At 40.7% G+C, this 22,471-nt stretch overlaps 1 protein-coding gene across 7 annotated transcripts in view; it reads right to left on the bottom strand.

Annotated features, from left to right (window-relative positions):
- Nucleotides 1-22,471, bottom strand: part of LOC109626039 (membrane-associated phosphatidylinositol transfer protein 2) — a 75,848-nt gene that overhangs the window by 35,325 nt on the left and 18,052 nt on the right. For 2 of the 7 annotated variants that reach the window (XR_011239100.1, XR_011239101.1), the window contains 4 exons: nucleotides 22,356-22,424; nucleotides 20,021-22,098; nucleotides 11,373-11,493; nucleotides 105-312 (listed from right to left, as the gene is read on the bottom strand). Coding sequence is in view for 5 of the 7 variants with exons in the window: in XM_069513370.1 (XP_069369471.1) it covers nucleotides 105-182 (78 nt within the window). In the remaining 2 variants the exon portion in view is untranslated. Of the gene's footprint in view, nucleotides 1-104; nucleotides 313-5,739; nucleotides 6,110-11,372; nucleotides 11,494-20,020; nucleotides 22,099-22,355; nucleotides 22,425-22,471 lie in introns of those variants that run through there. The other 5 variants (XM_069513370.1, XM_069513374.1, XM_069513372.1 and 2 more) reach the window with 5 other exon arrangements.

Below are 22,471 nucleotides of genomic sequence, written 5' to 3'. Positions count from 1 at the left end.
TTTTACAAAGTTGGACAGAAACTCTCCACAGGTTGAAGGTTGTCAGGGATAAAGAACAGAAATACAATATGAGATGTTTGATAATGAAGCTGGATCACACTCACCTGGATCATGTAGAGCTGAGCGATGCGGTACTCCTCCACGCTCATCGGCATGGGGATACGATACTCCTTGATCAGCATGGTTGTGCGTGTGTGTGTGTGTGTGTGCGTGTGTGAGGGGAGTTTAATTGGGTAGACGCTCCTCGCAGTCTCCTTCACTACCCGAGCAGCATGTTCAAACAGCGAGGATGGGAGTCATCGTTATTCAAACCTGAGGGAGAAGAAAAAGAAAGATTTGAGCTTCTGCGGTTACTCCCAAACCAAAGAAGGAGTTACCACGTTTGTCTCAAGGATTAAACCCCCACCCCACCTCCACACTCAAGCCAGCACGTCATGTGTGTGTCCTCCAAGCCAGCCCTCCTACAGATCTGTTACAAGGTAATCCACTGACCTCGCAACATCCCTGAAATCCCCCAGCAACCTAAATCCCAACCCTGTCTATACACACCGACGCAGCCTTATATCCAGCAAAGCTCCTCAGCTGTGGTAGAAAGTACATTTATTCACTACTCTTGCTCGCGTATAGTATCGAGGTACTTCCACATTTCCTGGAAATACCTCCACTAGATTTGATTAACTTTAAGCCACAACATATATGATCACTTGAAATATTTTTTTCGGCCTCTTGGGTGCAGAACAAACAACTTGTGAGCACAACTATAACACGTCATAATCTTTCAGCCCTAAACTGTTCACTGACACACCCGGCAGTTACAGAGCAACACTACCATTTGGAGTCATATTTGTGTTGATGTCTGCTGCACCAAAAATGACTCAACGAGAGCAGTGAGCGTGAACTAAAGAGAAAAACCGAATAGAGCTGAATATTTAGGTCTCTGTAAATTCATCACTACGGAAGATGCTATTGACATCCTCATATTGATTTCAAATTGTCATTTGATGCATTGTTATTGTAAATTTAAGTCTTGTTTTCTTTAGAATCAAGTTCTGTTATAGACCCTTATTTTAATATTTTTACCTTTCGTTTAAGTTTCAAGCAAAAAAATATTTTATATATATATTTGCTTTTCCTGCTCTCCCTCTGAGTCCAAAAAAAAAAAGATTTAAACGGGACGACATGTCCACTCCCATAAAAAACAACAACGCCATCTTTTCTTACAACATCATCACCTCTCTCTCCGAATAGTAGTGAGCAAGCCTGATGTTTGCGAGGCTGTTGTGTTGTCGGTCTATCTGCTGAAACGAGCGTCACAAACGCAGCAACAAGCACACAGGGATGAGTCTGGGAGGGTCACATGACAATGGCGACTTAATCTTACACAGATTAAGATGGGCAGTAAATCTGATGCTGTTTTAACACGAGGCAGGGACGAGGAGGAGCAGAGATGTCAAAAGGCGTGGTAGTGTGTGTGTCTGTGTGTGTGTTCGTGTGTGTGTGTGTTTGTGTGTGTGTGTCTGTGTGTGTGCGTGTGTCCCACAGTCTGTCCATTTGTGCATGATTAGGTTATGCATGTTTGGTCAAGCTGTCTAGCAGTTGCAACTCGGAGGTCATGCAGAGTGCGGCAGTGAAGACGGACTGCAAACAAACCCAAAGCTTGTTTAGCTTCTAACATCGCTAAAAATATTTAACTACAGTTTATTACATCCACATCTATATCAGACTACCTTACAATATCTGTATGTCTACCCATACTGTATTATTTTAGTTTATTTCTATTTGGTGTAAACACAATGTATGCAACATACACAAAGTAGAAGTACATTTTGCTGTAAAACAGAATTGAATCTATTGTGAAACTATTGTTCAGGACTGGCAGCTGAAGTTTTTATTCACTTCCTGAAGTCCTTAAGTTATTAAACCATCAGTCCGAGTCATGAGTGCAAATCTGGACTCACGTCATGCACAAATCCATATCCTGGACAGTTTTACAGGCTGTCTTCTGTGAGTTTATATTTTGGATTTTTTAAATTCTTATTAGTGAAAATAAAAATGGGTTATACATGCACATGTCACTCCATTTACCTCCCTGCTTCCTGGCTTAAATCTAAAGGCTATGGCAGCTCAGATAACCAGAGGACAGGGCAGTGGTCTGTTACCATCACAGCAGAGAGATCAATTCAGTGGATTCATTGAATCCTGTGACGTCCCTAACCTGCACAAGAACTGTCATAAATAGAAATGCAGGAAGAAAACAAGCTGTTCAACAGAGACAGATGAACACTGACACAGACAGAGAGAGTCGCGCCTGAAGACGGAGCTTTTTATTTGCCTGCATCAGCAAAGTGGGCAATGAGTCAGCACATCAAAAACAGCAGCCTGCATTCACTGAAAAGAACTGAAGAGGACAACTGGTGTGCAGTGAGAATGCAATGATTAGTTTATTAATTAGTGGTTTGACAGAAAGTCAATGGGAAATGACGGATTAATCATTTATAAGCAAACATGTTAATATTTTTCTTTTTACTGGCTGCAACAAATACAGTCCATGGTATGTAGCATGTAAACCATCTAATAAAGGCAAAGATACAAAACTTAAAATAAGTTTCTTCAATATATCTTTCGAGTCAAGGCTTACTATATTATAATCATATATAAGCTTTAAATGAATGAAAATAGTTTAAAGCAGCAACCATCAATACTTTTACATTAACGATGGATCATGCACATGTATTTCAGTAATATAAGTCCAGTAGAAACATACAGTAAACCTCAGGTTTTATTTTAGCACTTATAAATTGGCTGAACACTTAGTCCTGTGACTAGAACATTAAAATCCTGGCAAACAACCATAGACTTCAATAAAGCATCCTCTCAGCATCCTTCAATATATTCTCTCTCTCTCTCGGGGCCTCAGATATGGCTCCATTCCCTCCAATTACTTTGAGAATGTCCACTGATGGGCTCAAACCTAAACAAAGATCCCTTGGGCTTCCAAACCACAGCACATACATAAATCCCATTCAGCCTCTATCCAGCCTACTCCAGTTAACCGATGAAGTTTGCCTCTCATATTGCAGCATTAAAAATTAAACATGCAACCAATGATGAGTGTCTCAAATGGAAGTGATGGTGTGAATGAAACTGGGGAATTTAAAACAATCCCATATGGTTTCCTGGTTAAAAATGAAAGCTTCCTAATTGCACCCACAACTGAAACTCGCAGTCAGTGTTTGCATCTTCACAAAGAGAGAGTGAATGTCTCTACCTCTAACAGAGTGACTGGCTGACAGCTGCCCTCTGTCAAAGTGCTGTGAGAGGGCAGAATGAGAAGGCCCACCGCTGAATTGCACCAAATTTGCCACAGAGGCAATCGACTCAGAGCGAAGCAGCGCTGGTCCATTAAACTCAGCAGCGCCTGCCAGCAGCTTGTTCCCCGGGGCCGACTTCCTGCTCACCCCCCTCCGAAAAACACACGGTCCAGGCGTTCAAATTAAACTCAAACCATGGACAAAAGGGTGCGAATGTTTCAGCCTGAATGTCAAGTTATACACGATTGTGGAACTTCCGGTTGCGCTGTGAGATGGCTGCACCGACGAGAGCTCCGAGTCAGTTCAAATCACTGATGCACGCGATGCAATAACTTATACATACACATGTGCAATAACATACATACACACTCCATACAGTTAAAGTTGTTACCACAGTTACAAAGAATGTCACACTGCATCTCTGAATATAGTTTTAATATCGTGTTTGACTTTGTTTTATAATAAGCTCTTTCTACCCTGGCTCTTTATTTTAATTTAACTATAAGCGAGTTGACCTGTTTTCTTCTTCTTCTTTTATTGTACTGTTGACCCTGAAAAAAAAAGCTGTAGCTGTAAACTGTTCATTTACACATCCAGCACATCGTGAGCAACACTGTTATTCAGTGTTTTTTGTGTCCACCTGATGAGTCTACCTCTATGGTGTCCAATTTAAGTTTGGCCTCGACCAACTCTGGAGGGAAATATTTGCATCTAAATGCTCCATTATGTTCGCCGGTGACTCTCTAGCTGTGTGTCTGCTGTTTGCCACTAAGAAGAAAGAAGTAGCCTGGAAAGTGTACCCCAAATATTTTGTTAAAAACATTTGACTGTTGCTGCTGGTAACAATGAGAACAGGTGCTTTAAAGGGTCATGTTAGCATTAACACAGTTGAAAGAGAAAAAAAAATTAAGTTCATTAGTCATGTTAGCGATCCAAAATAACATTTGCTTGGAGAAAAGCAAGTCGGGATTCAAATAATAACATTAGAATTCAAAAAAGGTTCAGCATAAAGACAATTAAAGTTATTCTTAAAAAGTAATAATAACATAAGAATTAGAGAAAGTAATGTTAGCATTAAAAGTGACGCGTAAAGCAAATTAAGAGGTAGTATTTAAAATAACATGAGCATTAAAGAAAGTAATTAGCATTAGAAATAACATATTAATAGTAAAAATTAATGCATTGCATAAAGAAAATCATTAGCCTTAAAAAAGCAGTGATGTTTACAGTAAAAAAAGATAAGCATTATGAAAGCAATGTTAGCATGAAGATAACTAACATGAAAAAGTAATTATGCATTCCAAAAAAGGTCAACAAAAGTTTGCAAAAAAAGGAATGTTTGAATTTAAAAAATGGATTTGACCAGATTAGTATGTCATCAGTGTATCCTGCTTTTTATTTTGGAGATGTTGAACAGTATTTCCACCTGTTGGCGGGTGATTTGTGGACTTAAGGCTCAAAAACAGCTCCTCGTTAGCTCTCAGTCATTATTCTTCGCTGTGTTGTCTTCGCGGGCGTGCACATCTCACGATGACGTCACTCTGAAAGCTGTCTACATGTGGGCTTTTGTCGATCCTCGTTTAATGTGCGAGTCATGTTTAATTCATGACCACCGAAGCTACTTTAAATTCCTGACAACACATTGGCAGAATGCCCGTGAATTATCATAATCACGAGGACACACGGGAGGAGGACGCAACCCAACCATATGTACAGTGTATGTCACGGTGTAATCTGATACAGACACATCACTGTCTGATGCACCGGGATAATTCTGCTCTGATTCCTCAGCAGTTAGAAGAGCGACACGAGTCGCGCTGCGCTAACGAGATCCCCTGATGAGATTTGTCTCTGCTTTTGATAATAACAACACAAACAGGTTTAAAACATACCACAGGGTTATTCCATGAATAAATGACAATGAATATGAAATACATGGAGTCTGCTGTGCACACGGGCAGTGGGGACAGTTCCTCCAGATTTCAAGAATTCCCCCGAGAGACAAGCACTGTGGCGTGCGCTCTTGTTGCGTACTTCGATTCCAATTGAAATTATCTGGAAGAGCGACTCGACGATGTAGCTTTAAATATGCCACAGTGATCGTCTGCTGCACAAAATAACAACTTAAAGTAAGAAAAATAGCAAAAGATCTTCAGATTCAAATAGTATGCGATGTCTTTTCTGTGCCAAGCATCACCTCGTACCACGATTGATTTTCACAGCTTCCCTCAGCGCACACTCCTCAGAAACACACTGAACCTGCAGCACCTCACAACCTCCCAACATGACCACTAAACATGTGTTGCACACAAGGTGGGAGCTCCGCTGCAGCAGCACATCAACAAAGCACTCGCGATGCCCCTGAGAAATAGATGCTATAGACGGTGCTTGTCACATTCATAATGTCCATGCAGAACAGATTACACACCTCAGACAGAAGCCACCTGCAGATCCCCTGTGTCTCCTTCTCTCTCTGCAACCACATCAGTCTGGTCCAATGTGCTCCACAGTCCAACAGGCAGGCGTCCATGTTGCCATCATCTAATTTACCTGTGTTATCAGTTGAGAGTGTGGATATTGGAGGAGGAAACAGTTCTGAATGTTTCAAGTGGAAGGAATCAGATGTTTACCTCGCGGAGGGAGGAACCACCTAAACACAGCTGCCCAACCCATCCACTGAGCGAAGGCTCAAGGGCCGTTGCAGGTCCCACAGAGACTCCCGGCATCCTTCCACCCCCATCCCCGTTCTCCGCTCCTTCCTCTGCCGTCTGCCGTCTGCGGTCAGACCAAACCACACTGGCTCGACCCCCCCCACTCCCCTCCTCAGATTGGGAAAGAAGCCTCTGACTGTGAAATAAGAGAAGCTATCGATTCTCTCTCTCTCTCCTCCTCCTCCTTCTCTTCCCCTCTTCTCCTCCATCCACCTCTCTTCTCGTTTTCCCTTGCCCCCCCCCCTCACTGTCTCCACCTCCCTGGGACAGAGGAAGCTTTGTTACCATGGAGACGCATGAGGCTGCAGCCTGATTGGCGGGGTTTGTTGTGATGCAGCGAGCTCAGGGTGCAGCCCATCAGATTGATTGCCTTTTTGTTTCTGTGGACATCATTCTCTTAACAACACTGATCCACAATCAGCTCTCAACTTGTTTATTGATTGTTTTTGATTTGGCTTGTCAAGATATTCAGGAATTTGTCGGCAATGAATTCAATCTGATTCAACATTTGGACATTGTGTTTCATTGTATATCCCATTGGTGGAAAAGGTGAGTAAACAAAACCAAATTCAGAAAACGACAAAATAAAGAAAGCAGTGATCTGTATTTGATTGTGGGTTTGTTTTGGTTTTTTTAGAGTCCATCGTCCAAACTGAGGTTCTCAGTTGGTGATTGATTAATCATGGAATCAACCTATTGCTGCAGCATTGTCTCATTTGCATCAAACAAAGAGGAAGCTGTGATCAGAAATATAAAACAGTTCTCATAAAACTGACACAGAAATGTGACCAGGAACTATTGTCTGTGTTGATGAATCTGCCTGACACTGATATCTCCATTTATTGTTTGGTCTACGCCCAAATGCCATAAAGAAGCCGAAGACGTTCGGTTTACAAACTTTTCATCCAACAAAAAGGCACAAAATCAAGACTTACTTTCTGCACATTCAACAAGCAAAAACCATTTGGTGACACAAACCCTACACACCTCAATTAAAATGTGTTTTTAACAGACGTGCATGAATTTCTTATCTCTGAGCTCCCCACAGGAAGATCACCGGCTCAGAGGTTATCCATCTATTTGCATTGTGTTATGGCCGTCCGGCTTTTCCTTCTTCTCTCCCCTACACTGTGAACCTGCTGTGAACACAGATCTTTCCTTTTGACCAACAAATCAGTGAATGAGGAAAAATGTAAACTTGACAAAGGCTGTTATTCCAGAGTGTATTCAGGGGACCTACATTTACTCATCAATACTGCAGCAGTTTTTGTAGACCGAAATGGCTGAACGTTTATCAGTACAGTAATACATACTAAATTGAAAGGAACATGCAAAGAAAAATTAATTAAAGTGTTATGTTAATATGACCAGATACCATGATCAGCCTCAATAATAATACAAGCTTGTGCCTCTGAAGTTTAACAATTAAACTTGGGTCAGAGAGCATCTAGTTCTGCAAAAACAATTATACCCAGCCATCTTTGACTGACTCTGTTTTGAAGATATCGTCAGGGTTGTGACAGACTCTTCATTCTGATAATAAATGATTTTGTGTTTGTTGTACAGTAAAAGATTTTCAGTGTATTTATAAGGACTGTTCGTCCTGATTCATGGTCTCCTTACTCGATTTGCAGAACAATAGGAGTTATTATATAACAATAAAACAGTATAACAATAAACACACTATGTGCTTTATAATAGCACAAGGAAATCTGTCATGGCTATCTGGGGTCAGTTTTACAAAGAGTGCAATGTGAAATCTGCAACTACATTATGAGTTCAGCTTCTCTCTGTTGTGTACCTGTGTAATAAAAAGAAATAATTGAGCTACAGCATCGAAGTGAACTGCACGATTCACAAATTTAGCTACAATTTGCAAATGGCAAACCAGACATTATGTCGATGTATTATTAAATAGCTTTTGCCAGATACGATGTGATGGAAAATGTAATGACAGACTGGATTACCATGATAAGAGCCAACGTTATTTTATCTAATGAAACACTAGATTAATAAAGTCGTCAGGAGGTGGGTGAGGGGAATGGAGTTTGTCCCATCTGTGGTTTAGGCAACAGAAGCCAATCAGTTTAGAGAAAGATCAAGGTTTTAGCTAAATGTGAATAAACATCTTGTTACTGATGAACTGTGAACTTTTTAAACCAGACCACGATCTTTCCACATCCTCAGGCGATTAAGACTAAACAGAACCTTAAGAGCTCATATCTAGGTCAAAGCCCAACAGTCTCCTCAAATTAAATCAAGCTGCACCAAACTGCACATTAAATATCACTCCTCTTAATATGCTGGATTTGTTTCATCATGATCCTTAAATTATTCTCTGAGGAATCAGTGAATGAAAAAAATAATAATAAAATAATGCAACGTTAAAAAAGGTGAAAAGAAATTCTGGATCTGCACCAATACATAATGGGTACTTAATATAGTATAAATAGTTGTGGATGTTGTACTGCAGAATCTCATATATCAGTAGAAAACTAATAAAATACATTGCTAAACGCGGTGAATGTTATACTGGAAAATCTGTGAAATTAACACTTTTGAAAATTGCCTCAAATGTAAATTTAGAACATACCCTAAACATTTTATTTCTTTTAAACAATTGTATATACAACTAATTAAATGGGTATGGTTGCAATTGTTTCAAATCTTTAAGCTAAGCACCGTCTGTCCTGACATAACCAGTAGACAGATATGGGATATGAGACATGACATCAATCTAGCTCCCTGAGAGAAATGTTTAATAATTCTGGAAATATCCTCAGAGCATCTTTAACAAGTGTCTGGTTTGTTCAAAAGATCATCTGATGATTATTTCTCAGAAATGTTTGACTCAATTCTAACGGTGACATGCGACAGGTACAACCTGGAGCTTTTCCTGTGAGTGAGACCTGAACACACAGGACAAACGTGTCTCGGCCTTTTGAGCGTTTCTTTAATTACATCCAGCCGACACGTCTCAGTGGGTTTGAGGTTAAAAATATCCCAGCGGCAGCCAGACATATTCTATATGAGGCGTTGAAGCTGCTGGTTCATCTTCAGGACATTTCCAAACAGCACGGGGACTGAGCGATCGCTCACATGAACCCGAAGGCGATTACAATAAGGCAGCACAAAAGGCAAAACGTACACCACCGTTCAAATTTACTGCTGTACCCACGAACATGGAGCGAGGCTCAGAATGAGAATGAGCTTCGAGGATTTGTGCAGCGGCAACCCCACGGTTCATCGCTCTCCGCACTCTCAGCCTCTGGTTTTATCTGCGAGCTGCAGGGAGGTACGAATGAAATGTCTCGTTGATGGGTACTCCGCCCAGCGCACACACACACACTCTATCTGAGCATCAGCAGAGCACACGCTAACAGAATCAACCCCTGTTCTCTAAACACCACAGTCCCACAACACGTGAGCATCTGCTGCTATTATGGCTGTTAATTCGTGATCTTGTCAAACACATCTTTCCTCACCAGACACTCCTGTTACTCATCCTGCTCGTTTCAAGCGCAGGCCTGGGCTGCAGGTTCCTGTACGTGGCCTCCTGTGATGTTACTGATGGTATTTGTCAGGACGTCACACTGGCAGCTGTGTGGATGGTTCAATACCCGGTGGATTATTGTATTCATATTTCACTTCAGCCCAGTTTCCATTTCACTGTTACACCAGATAGTGAGATGACATGGTTGAAAATACTCTCAGCTGCAGTGGTGGAAAATAACAAGTACTTTATTTAAAGGTGCCACAAAGAAGTTTTTCCTAGCCGCTGAATGTGGTTTCTTGTAGTGGTGCTTCAACGTGTTGATGTCAAAAGAAAAGCTGTGTGTGTGTGTGTGTGTGTGTGTGTGTGTGTGTGTGTGTGTGTGTGTGTGTGTGTGTGTGTGTGTGTGTGTGTGTGTGTGTGTGTCCATTTAATTTGGAGTCCATTAGTCAAAAGTAAAGGTCAACAGAAATAAGATACGTCTACAGCCAGAGAGATGATCCAAAGTCTATATTGTTCCATCATATGATATGTCATGTGATAAGTGACATCATGAAGTCATAAAATGACGTCATGCATAGTTCAGAAATTAATTTCATGGGGTATCTCTGCATCCTATAGAACCACAGACCTAAAGCCTGAAGCTTTAATAGATCAAAACTAACAATATTTACAATATGACAAAGTTTGCATTGCGTGACTCCAGTGTATACAGCCCATGTACAAAGCATGCATCACTCCACCAATGCTTTTCATTTACTTTGTACCAATGCAACAATTTAAAAAATACCCTGTAACAAGTCTATTCCAAGTTTATTCCAACTTGAATAAAAATGTCAGTATTATCAGCAAAGTGTACGTAAATTGCCCCCTGTGACTGATTAATATTATTGATTGTTAGATTGTTAATACTGATGTACAATATCTTACCATCAAAGCTGCTGAGCTGGTTTGGACTCTCGTAAATGGTTTCGTATTTTAATCCACTGGTTCCCATTCTATAAATCAGATGAGTAACAGGATAAAACACTGTTCTGTTACACAAAGTTTGGATTTATTTTAGGGACTATCCTCTAGTCTTTGCTGTCTTTATTGAATAATGACTTATTTGACCAACTGAGGAGGTTTCTAGGTTTCTAGGTATCTGGTATATGTCGCTCGAAATCCATTTGCCTCTGTCTATTCTCTACCTGTGTGTGTATTTATATACTGTCCCCTGAAACCAATAAAAAAGAAAAGGATCATTAGTTAAATTGAGCTCTTAGATGTCTGAAACACAAAGTCCAATTATTTCGTAAGGGGTAATACACCAAAAGGGATATACACCACTGTTTAAGGCTTTTTATTTGTTTCTTTGTTTCTTGTCTGAAAGGTAACTTGAGTATACTGTATACTTCCCATCTATTCTGCTCCCCTTTTACATCCGGATAAAGATACAGTCAATGTTCAGGTCTCAATTTTATATAAAACATATTTACATCACACACTAGTTTTCTTTGTGTAGTTACTTTACACGTCATTGATATTTTTGGAACAAGATAGATAGATAGATAGATAGATAGATAGATAGATAGATAGATAGATAGATAGATAGATAGATAGATGGATAGATGGATAGATAGATGGATAGATAGATAGATAGATAGCATTGATGCATACCAATCTAATGCTGTCAGATATAAATTATATCTATATATAATGTATATAACAATAATATATTAGTCACAGGGCAACTTCACTGCAGGATAACTACTTTTACTTGTGACACTTCAGGATTATTTTGCTGATTACACTTATGTCGGAATTTGAATGACTTTTACTTGAAATTTAGTATTTCTGTTTTGTACTTTTACTTACGTAGGATTTGAATACTTCTTCCACGACCGGTCAGCTGACAGAAAATGGTTTCCATTTGTTTTGCGATGCCACAGGCGCGTGTTGTCCCCGACCTGCAGTCCATCTCCAGCGATGGTTCCTCCTGTGAATGAAAAACGGCCGTGAGGAGATTCATTGAGCAGCTGCTAATGTTTTTCTTCACCAGGCATGCACAGGGACATGAATTCAGATTATAGGAGCTAACACACAACGCTCTGTGAAAGTGTGTGCTGTCTGAAATGTCACACTGATAAATACCACATGGTACAGAAGTCGTGTGGCTAAACAAATTTCCTTCCTCAATCCACTCTGAGGAGAACAAGAGATAAAACAGGACTTTTATAGAATAGAATACTCTAGAGAATAGAGAACGGAATATTGTAAGGACCCTCCCCCCCGATTTCTGCGTATTATCTGTGAAATTAACTGGGAGTCATCTTTCCTTGATCGATGCCAAACGTGTTCATCCACAGCTAATGTGATCATGTGACACTGTCAAAACATCACAACATAAAAAAGAGGCGTGGGCGGCAAACGAGAGTGAGCGCGGCCCTGACGTGATGGCTGGCTGATGAGAGAGGACGGGCTATTTTTAGCTCAGGGTGGGGGTGAATAGGAGGGGTGGGTGAGGGTGAGGCGGGTGAAGCGGTGGGGGGTGCAGCGAGCAGCGCGATGATGCTGGCGGTGGGGGCTTCTAGCAGGGGTTAGCTGTGATGCATCTCAAATTGCTTTGCTTTCCTGCATTCTGGTAAATGACGGCGATGCATCACTGTCTGCGGAGGGAGGGCAGCTCGGCTAATCAGTGCTCGCACTGTTCATCTGGGCCTGAGGTTACTCTGCACATCCATCATGGTGTTTGCTTCACTTGCAAACACAGGTCTAACTTCTGATGTAAAGGTCACTCACAGCAACAGTATTTACAGTGAAATTCTACAATTAAACACTTCAAGAGGCTTCTCATATTTTCTGCAGCTATCATTGCAAAATTACAGATATGTAATGTGTGTGTGTAAAAGTTAAAGATATATCTTCAATGTTTATTACACTAATATATCACATGCATTGTGTTGAGGAATTTTTGACCATCCTCACACATTACTGTGATTTATATTTATCAGTACAGGAGAATAGTGCCTGTTTAATTCCACAGTGACCCCCCCTCCAAGCAGTACCAAGGTCAGGTTATAGATAAAGGGCCAACTAGCAGTACGTTGTAGTCTACACTCATGGACTTTCATATCTAATTCAGATGCATACTTTAAACTAAACTATCCAATAGGATGTGAACACCAACATGTAACACAGAGAGTGATAGCGATGTTAGGCTTTCATGGATGTTCTGTTGACACAGGATGAAGGAGATATATGGAGATGCTGTGGGAGACTTGGGGGGTACAATTGCTCATGTTACTCTGTTAGTGTTTGTATATTGTTTCACCTTCTGGTGATCCATCAAGTCTACATTAAAATCTTCTGCATTAGACATCAGCTGCTGCCTGAGTTCTTCCATAACACATTGAACACATGTGTGTGCATATAAGTAACTATATATCCTCCTTATAATTAGAATTTTAAAAAAAAAATTTTAACATATTTTGAACAATTTTGAATAAAAATTTGAACATTTGTTTAGAAAGTGTTGCTGCTTGTAGTGAGGAAGAGGCTACTCCACTATCCATCCATCCATTAATCCCTGCATCCATCCATTGTCATTACTGCTTATCCTTTGGGCGAGGGGGGGGGGGGGGGGGGGGGGGGGGGGGGGTCTGTCATGGAGTAATAAAGTAATTTCATAAAACACAACTTTACAGCAGAATGAGATTAACCATTAACAAAAATCTAAAAAAATATCCAGCCCCGTCACTTTTACATATGGGGGAAGGGCTGCTGTTAATTAGTGAGATGCAGACAAGGAAACAGTAAGGGAGGAGACAGTTGTTAACTGAGCTGAGACAGCTAAGGGCCCAGAGATAAAGCAGGGGAAGTTCCACTCCTCTACCCAATGCCATTAGCGCTTGGCCCGGCTCCAGGCCTCCGAGGCTGGCTAAAATATGGCCGACCTGGACCAGCGTAGTGTGGGTGATACGGATCATGCTGTCAGGTGCCAGTCCTTTCACCCATTTTCATTTGTCACTGATAACATTGAAAAGATCAACTTCCTGATCACTCACATTCACAGTGTCTGACTGAGCGAGAGTTTGCGCCGAAGGGAAACACATCCACAAAATCCTCACACAGCTTTGTTGGTCAGTACAGCACTGAACTCCAGGTTCTCAGCAGCTATTGTTTGGATTGCCATGAAATACCGTAAAGATATTTATGTTCCTCAGAGGATGAATCATAATGACGTTAAATGAACGTTCAGTCAGGACAGTCTCGTTGCACAAGCCTCATTAGTCACATGCACATCTCTAGGCTCCTCCAGCTCATTCTCTCTTTTCATCCAATCACAGCCTGACACACTCGCCTTAGGCCAAACACCTGTACGCTGCCAGAATTAAAAAAAAACTCTCTCTCGCTCTCACGTCATTCAGGAGTCACTTCTAATCTATGACAGACCCACTGCACCACCTCAACTCTGGATACCTGACCAACTCCCTTTAACCGTCCAATCAGAAGCCTTACTGGGATGCCCCATCACCCAGGGCTCCATTCCTCATCACCACCACCAGATTCTGGTCTCCTTGATATCTGAAGCACCTAATTCTGAGGACCACTTCCATGGTGTCCTAATTTCTGCTGGAGTCCAAGATCCAAAGTCTATTCCTCTTGTTCACAATGCATTTCCTTTCATTCTAATTTACTTATACTCATCAGCCTCTCCTGGCTGAAACAATGCTTCAGACTTTTCATCTTGCATCGCATGAATGGTCATTCTCCAAGTTCTCCAGAGGATGAATCTTATTGACTCGTATTGATCCCAGGGATTTTCTCTTTATCTAGTGGAATATCTTAAAGCTAGGGTTGGTAATGCTGAAAACATTAGCTATAGCTGGCTCAACTTCAAATTAATTCTGCTATGGAGATCCAAGGTTTCTGTTCACATCACATCGCCACAAACTCTCTTGACACCTTTGTCTGTGTCTTCTACATGTGTGGCTCCACTTTTTAATACAGAGATACAAACAACTAACAAACACTAACTTCAACATCTACTAGATGAACTGGTAAAAAATGAACACCACTCGTAGGAGGAAAATGTTAAAACAGTGGAAACCCTGTGGAGCACAGCGTGTGGAGCAAAATGATCACATGTTGCCTTGTGTACCTGATCAGTGCTCTGGAAACAACATGATGTCGACAGTCTCTGAGAGAACAAACGCAGAGACAGGACTTTTAACTAACAGTGACGCTCTCAGTATCAAGTGAGCCGGCTGCTCTGCTTCATCCATTGCCCTGAATATGTGTGTGCATCTGAATATTTGATGAGGAAACAACGGCTCGCTGCATCTGAACAAAGCCCGGGGAGTGTTAATAAGAGTAAGTGCATCAACAAAGCACAGCAAACATGGCCAAACGTGACGGCTTAAAATTCTGTCAGCTCCCCACAACCCCCCAACCACAACCTTGGCCTCACATGACCCCCACCCCCCGTACCTACTTCATGCAGGATCTATATTTAAAGAGTTCTTGCAAGGGCATCATCTGACTGTCCGCTGTAAGCCCTGACAATGTGAGTCTAACTACAGCGGTGGCATAAAAATGATTCAGACCCTCCACAAGCTAGGAAGAAAGAAAATTGTTGGCTTAAAGAGCTTTACAAATCTTATTTTCTTAAGATGTGTAAGTTTCTTTGGATAAAAGTCTTTGATTGAATGACCTGGTAACAAATATGTCACTGCTGTTAATATATTTGCAATATACTCAATTCTTAAATAAACTGTAGAAATAAAAAACAAAAGAGAATGAAGCAGATTGCTGTGAAATAAATAATGAAAACTAAACTTGGATTTATAAAACTCTTGAAAAGCTAGATTTGCATTAAAAAAAGAACAGAATATTTTTGGAGTAATGGATCTAGGTTGAATCTATAGAGCTACATCGCATGCGTAGCTCTGCCTATTCTGTATGTAACAGTGTTCATCCATATTATAATTACCGGAGACTTTCCACCACTGGTATACATACTGATCAATATGAGAGACATGGTGCATTTGTGCATGCAAGAGAACCAGAGCCACGAGCAGAAAGCGTCCGACAGGTCAAGAGCTCGATGGTCTATTTGCGGCGCAGTGTTTCGCCCTGACAGGCGGAGGCGGTGGGTGGGGAGAGGCGTGACAGCAGAGGCGGACAGACAGGCCTTAATGCACATATCGCTCATTCACATCCAGCAGCCACGCACCGCAGACCGTCTCCTGCAGCCTCCCACCACACAGGCCCGACTGTGAAGCCATGATCAGTGGGCTGGAATTCCTCTGTTTACGCTGCTAAAAATAGATTTCACACACTGTGATGACGTGGCATCTCGTGACGAGCGCCCCCCCCCCCCCCCAACACCATCACCCTCCTCCACCTCCCTCTCTCATCCAGACTGTAGCACCAAACGAGTCATGCGGCTATTGGCATGCAACGCTCAGCCCAGGCTGCACGCCACCTCTCCTCCAATCCTGACTGTCTTTTATTTGGAGAAGGGTGGGGGGGGGGGGGCGTCTGGCATGTGAACAAAATATGAATTTTAAGGGATGAGATGAGGGAAGGGAGAAGAAGAGATGGATGGATAGACAAGACAAAGAGGGGGTAGAGAGAGGGAGCAAGGAAGGAGGGGGAGGCAATCAATACTATGACTCATTCTTTCTGCGGTGGCTACTTCCTAACAGCATTCATTAAAGCAAACCTAATCATTTTGGCTCGATAATCAAATCCTGTCGGGCTCCATCTTCTTTCATTCCCCACCACACACATTTAAATCATACACAATGAACCTGAAATAGGTCTGGTGCGTTATGCCATGGTTCGGATGGTTGTGGTGACTGAGAAGCTGCGTGATACATCAGCTACTTAAATCCTTTGATAAGGAACCAACCAGTCTGAGACGTCTCAACAAATACATCACGGGATGCCATGAAATCTGTTTGAACCGGTTCCCAGTATATTTATTTGATGATGCTGACACCATCGTGAGTTTAATATTTGCAATTTGAGGGAAACATCTCAACCACGACCGCATGAAATACTGAAAAAAGTGGAATATACACACCACTAGCATGGCAGGAGGAGCCCAAAGAGATGCACTAAATACCAAATACATAACATGAAATGCTCCAAGTTGAAAAGCTGGAACCAGCAAAGTTTACACTGAAATATTTCAACAACTATTGGATGAAATACAGAAACAATCGTGATACAGACTGGCATCGCTTTGCAAAGAGCCACATGATTGGATGGCTGGTGGAGTCCAAAGAGATGCAACAAATAAGAATTTACAAAACCAAAACAAACAGAAAATCTTCCCAGGTTTACCACCGTGGTCCATGCTCAAATACTATTGACTGAGGGTGAATCATCCTGAAACGGATGATGCCCTGATGTGTCCTCCAGCTGGACACTGACATTTGTTGTTTCAAGTGAAATATTTCTACTACTGCTGGATGGATCACCACGACATTTTGCTCCACACATTCATGTTCCCTTCAGGATGAATTGTAACAACTCTGATGTAACTTTTTAGCTAGCGCCACCATCAGGTCGGCTCTTAACCTAGAAATCATCACGTCGAGAAACCGTTGGCACAATGGTTGTGAATGCACTGACAGTTATATCACAATATAAAACATTATTAACACAAATATAGTCCATTCATCTCATTCTACAGAAGCTTTACACTGTTTGTTCGTAACCGGTGTGACGACAAAGCACTGCGGTGCAGCCCCACAGAGCTGCAGGTGCAGCTGGAGACTCTGGAGGGAACATTATTCTCAGTATAAAGCAGCATTTTCTGTTGAAAAGGGATAAAATAAATTATTACACCTGCCCACATTTTATGGATGATTTATTTTCTGCATCACAGCCTGAGCAGTTTGGATACATACGTGCAGTAAGATTAATATACTTCTTTCACTGTACAGCACAAAGAGCATGTGGTAGTACTGATTATTTAAAGCACTGAAGTGACAGGCAGGCTGATAAATGCTTTCCAGGTTTCAAGTGTGCTTCCTAGAAAGTTTTGGCTTCACTGCTTCCGTCTAAATAAGTCAGAAGCTGCTGGTGAGGATGAAACACAACAGCTCCAATGGTGTTTTCACCTTCACTGTCTAAGAATAGACATTGTTAGCACTACCTGGCAAGGACAGGCAGGGGTTTATACAGCATGTCAGGGAGCAAGTAACATGAATTCATATGGTCCTTTACAGAAAGAGAAGATGACTTAAAAGGGGAAACATACATAGAAACATAGAAGCCAAAAATATGGGATCATTTCTGGATGGACACAATCATTTTGGATAGAGCTGAGGATCATTAATGGAGTCCTAAGTCCTGATATCCTATATTCTGTTCTCGAACTTGTGTCCTATGAAGGATTCAGACAGACGTGGAACTAGCAAATGAAAGGTTGATCCAGTTTAGTGCTGAAACAAAGCTGTGTCTCGAGAAACGGAAATCGCGATCACGATTGTCAGTCATCAAAAATATCTGCTGAAGGCTTTGTTCACTTGACTTAAGAGTGTTTCACTTTCCTGTATGAGCCTCTTGTTACACACTATATGGCATACATAACGTGTCCTCCGTCCTTGACTGCCATTTGCACAAATTCAAAAATACATTGACGGTCCCTCGTTTTCCGCCATGGCAACTGTTGAGGGTGAGGAGTGTTGTTTCACACTTGTGTGAACCATCTGGGTACTTATAGTGAACTGCATATTGCCATACTTGTTAGTGTGAACACACGTTTTACACAAACAGAGACACAATTCACACAATCAACAGAATTTATCATCCAACTCTTAAGTTATTTATCAATGGAAAACAACAGTACTACTCTCATTTTAAAACTTGTCCGTGTCCTTTGTTTTATGTCATTGTCAAATAAATATATTTTGGATCCAATTTTTTTATATTTTCTGACAATTTATAGCCAAAAAGATTGATTTGTGAAGTAACTGATGCAAATAAAGTAGGTTGCAATCTATAAATCCTACACCTTAGTCCTTTAATTGTGAAGCAGGTCAATACTTAATGAATTGGTTAACAGGTTAATTAATAATTACTTGCAAATATGTTGGAATAAAAGATTGTAACATGAACTAAAATGGCTCCTGCATTCCTCCATAATTTAATTTGAAGACTGTAAAGGTGACCTGTGGAGTTACTGACCACTAGGAGCACTATGAGCCAATGTTCAATAGAGAAACTTTTGTTTATTGACAGAAGAATTAGATGATTATCTATAATACACTTATCTGCCACTGGTCTCACAATATTTTGCTCATTAAGTTCAATACATCAAGAAATAGAGAAAGGCAACAATAGCTTTCTAACTAATATGTACACAATGCAGTAATGCAAAATACAAACACACATTTTAAGAGGAAGTAAATGGACTTACATTGTTTTTTAGACTTTTAAAGTAAATACAGTGTTTTTGGTGGGGAACACTGGGAAACATAACCTAAGATGAAACTCCACAGGCCGCCTTTCATCATTTTGCTTATGTATATTGTTTTCACATGATAAAATAGTGTTTAATCCAGTTTTGACAAACCAGCAAAGTGAATCAGAGGCCATGTATAGTCTCCTGCAGGCGCCGTACATTACAAGGTAGAGTCCAACCAGGTTAATTCAACCATAGGTTACTGGGCATTGTACAAATACTGGGTGTGTTATGTACATAAATGAAGCAGTCTGTAGACCCAGCACCTGCTCTGAAGTATATATTCACTACCTTTCAGTTACACATAAAGACACACACACCCATTTTATAGGGCTGGGCAAAAGCCTTACATCAGTTGATGTTAATACTGATCATGATGAATGGGACGTTGTTATTTCTGTAAAGTTGAAAGACTGATTTTTGCTTCGGATCAGTTTGTGGTTGTAAACTCTTCTTTATGAGCCGAGAACGACAAACACTTGACAAACAGATGAACATTGTATGAATCTGAGGTGGATCACTGATGTGTTAAACCTCCTCACTGTGTTTACACAATGTGATATCGATATATATTGAACCTTTGTTATATTGCTATTGAGGACAATTATATTGCAATACAGATTGTTTTATCGGCCCTATACATATAGGATATATACATACATATATATATATATAAATATATGTGTGTGTATATATATATACATACATACATATATATACATATACATACATATATATACATATACATACATAAACATATATATATAAACACACATATGCATATATATATATATATATATATATATATATATATATATATATATATATATATATATATATATATAGTGTGTATATATATATATAGTGTGTATATATATATATATGTCTATATGGGCAGTCAGCTGGTTTGTTCTGGTAAATGACGCCACCTGACCACTGTCCATTGACAAACACATTCAGAAATAATGGTGTAAATAATGAACATTAGTGAGATTCAATCAGCGGTGGAACACCGTGTCAACAGCCGGCATCAGGGACCCACCTGCGGCTCCGAGTGTGTGTGCAGTCCCGGTTAATCCGCGGAGCTCCACGGTGGAGGAGGTGGAGGAGGTGGTGGAGGTGGAGGGTGGATGTTTCCTCAGAGCTGATGGTGCTGCTGTTTACATTCAGAGGTGGAGGCTGAGCGCCGTGAGTCCTGTTGTCCTCCGAACACAGCCGCCATTCCCCCGGTGTGCGTCCGCCCGTCAGTCCCGCTGCATGCAGACGGAGGTCGGTACTTCCCCCGGACAGCACCCGGTGAACCTGAGCGTGTCCCCGACGGACGATGTTGAGGATGAACGCAGGTCTGTGGTTACGACACCTCCGCACTTCTGCTGCACAACACAAGGAGAAAGGCGCCCCCTGGCGGGGAACAGCCACCTGCAGGGGTCAAATACAAAGTGATGAAGTTCCTACAGGCAGAATACTTTGGTTAGTGGTGCAGGACGTAGAGAGGAAAAGGATCAGAAGAGATTGCATGACAACAGGGGGGAACAGAACTGAAGGAATTAACTACAGTAGAGAGACAGAATATGAGAAGGGGAAAAATGTAAGGACAAAAGAAGGAAGAGAGAGATAAAGAGAAAAGACTGTGACACACTTTGGACTGTGGGATGATGCTGAAGAACCCAGAGAAAATTAAAACTCCACAGTAAAGACCCAGACGGAACCAGGATTCAAACCAGGGACCGTCTTACTGTGAGGCAAGAGTTGAAAACGCCGCACCACCATGCTACCCAACCTCATCAGACCCCCTTCCACAAATACATGTTGGGCCTATTAGACCACACCCGACAGGAATAAGAAACCCACCGGTTATAATAGACATAATAAAGGAGCAACACTTCCAATTATTTTACAAAAATTCAATTTATTGTGCAATGACAATATCTTGGCTCCAGTGAAGTCCATGTAATTGTAGGAAAACTGCATGGCAAAAGGAAGCAGTGCAAGAAACTCCATGCACAAGCATCGCTAAAGGACAGACAACTAACTAACCCGAGGATTTGACAGTGTGTGTGTGTGTGTGTGTGTGTGTGTGTGTGTGTGTGTGTGATTGTGTGTGTGTGTACTGAAAATGTGACTGTTCTCCAGTCCTGTAGCTAATTTTATATATGAAGCAAAAGCAGTCATGGAAATGAAACAAAGAAAAAAAAGGCAATTAGATTCAAGTAAACAAATATTTCCTTCAAGTTTGATCATTTGGTCCAAAACAAATTTAAAAAAGCAAAATAATGAAATACATAAAATCTATTAAGTATAAAAACATGAAATAAATACATTTTGTGCCATGGATTAACATTCAAAATGTTGATGAACACAAGAATAAAAATGGCAGCGATATTTCCCGAGTGGAAGGATGTCTGTGCAGGGAAGTTTATAATTGCTCACATTTACACTTAAGAATCCGTGTTTCATTCATTCTTTTCATATTCAATTAGAAAACCAAAATCGCAAAAATTTAAAGACCAAGTCATTATTTTACGTATTTGATACCAAAAAACCAAATAGCGGTTTCTTTTTCGGAGTTTGGATTTTTTGCTCAGATCAAAAACAGGAAATGAAAAAACGGGTCACAGGCCGGACTTGATTTTGATATTTTATTTGTATGATTTGTGTGACCCGGAAGTTACTGACTCGTTAGCTTAGACCTTGAACGAAGGATACACGAATTCTGAAGCTCAGCTGATTTAAAAATCTACACCTATACAGGCAATTAAAATGTATCATATTATTATTTCTGTGACTAAAAAAAGTAAATGACTTTACAAATCTGTGTATTACTAAAAATAGACTTTGAAATATCTTTCCAACATATTAAAAAATATCCCAGAGTAATAATTCATACATATAAAAATGGTGCTGTGGAGTTACTGTACAGTTGGGGGGTTATGGCACAGAAAGAGACTGAAGGACAATCGGTGCTGTGTATAAAACCAAGATACTTAGTAGCATCTCGATGTAAAAAGACAGACATTGCTATATGTTGGCAGAGGAGCGGAGGATGTTGAATCTCTTCAGAGTCATGCGGAGGGATCCCAGCTCACGATTCACTCTCTCCAGGCGATTCTCTAAGGCCACCTGAGGACGACAGTAAAGCAAAAATGAATTGGCTCTTTTTTTAGCATCATTTTATTGACCTCTGACCCCATCAGCTTGTCATATTTTAACAATACACATATAAAACAAAGGAAAGCAGTCAGTTTGACATTCTAAGTTGAAATATGACTTAAATCATTTATATATATATATATATATATATATATATAAAAATGTCAAGTTCTAATGAAAGCCAGACAGCATGGTGTTATATAAAACATAATCAATATCTGAATTACCTCATCTAACCTGGTCTGTAGACTCACTCTACCGCCTGCTCCAGGCATCCGGCTCAAAGCTGCCTCGATCTACACACACAGACACACAGGTTAATCATTTATTACCAAAAATAATT

Source organism: Paralichthys olivaceus, chromosome 18 (assembly GCF_024713975.1).
Source record: "Paralichthys olivaceus isolate ysfri-2021 chromosome 18, ASM2471397v2, whole genome shotgun sequence".
Classification (NCBI taxonomy): Eukaryota; Metazoa; Chordata; class Actinopteri; order Pleuronectiformes; family Paralichthyidae; genus Paralichthys; species Paralichthys olivaceus.
This window is presented reverse-complemented; position numbering and strand designations above follow the sequence as displayed.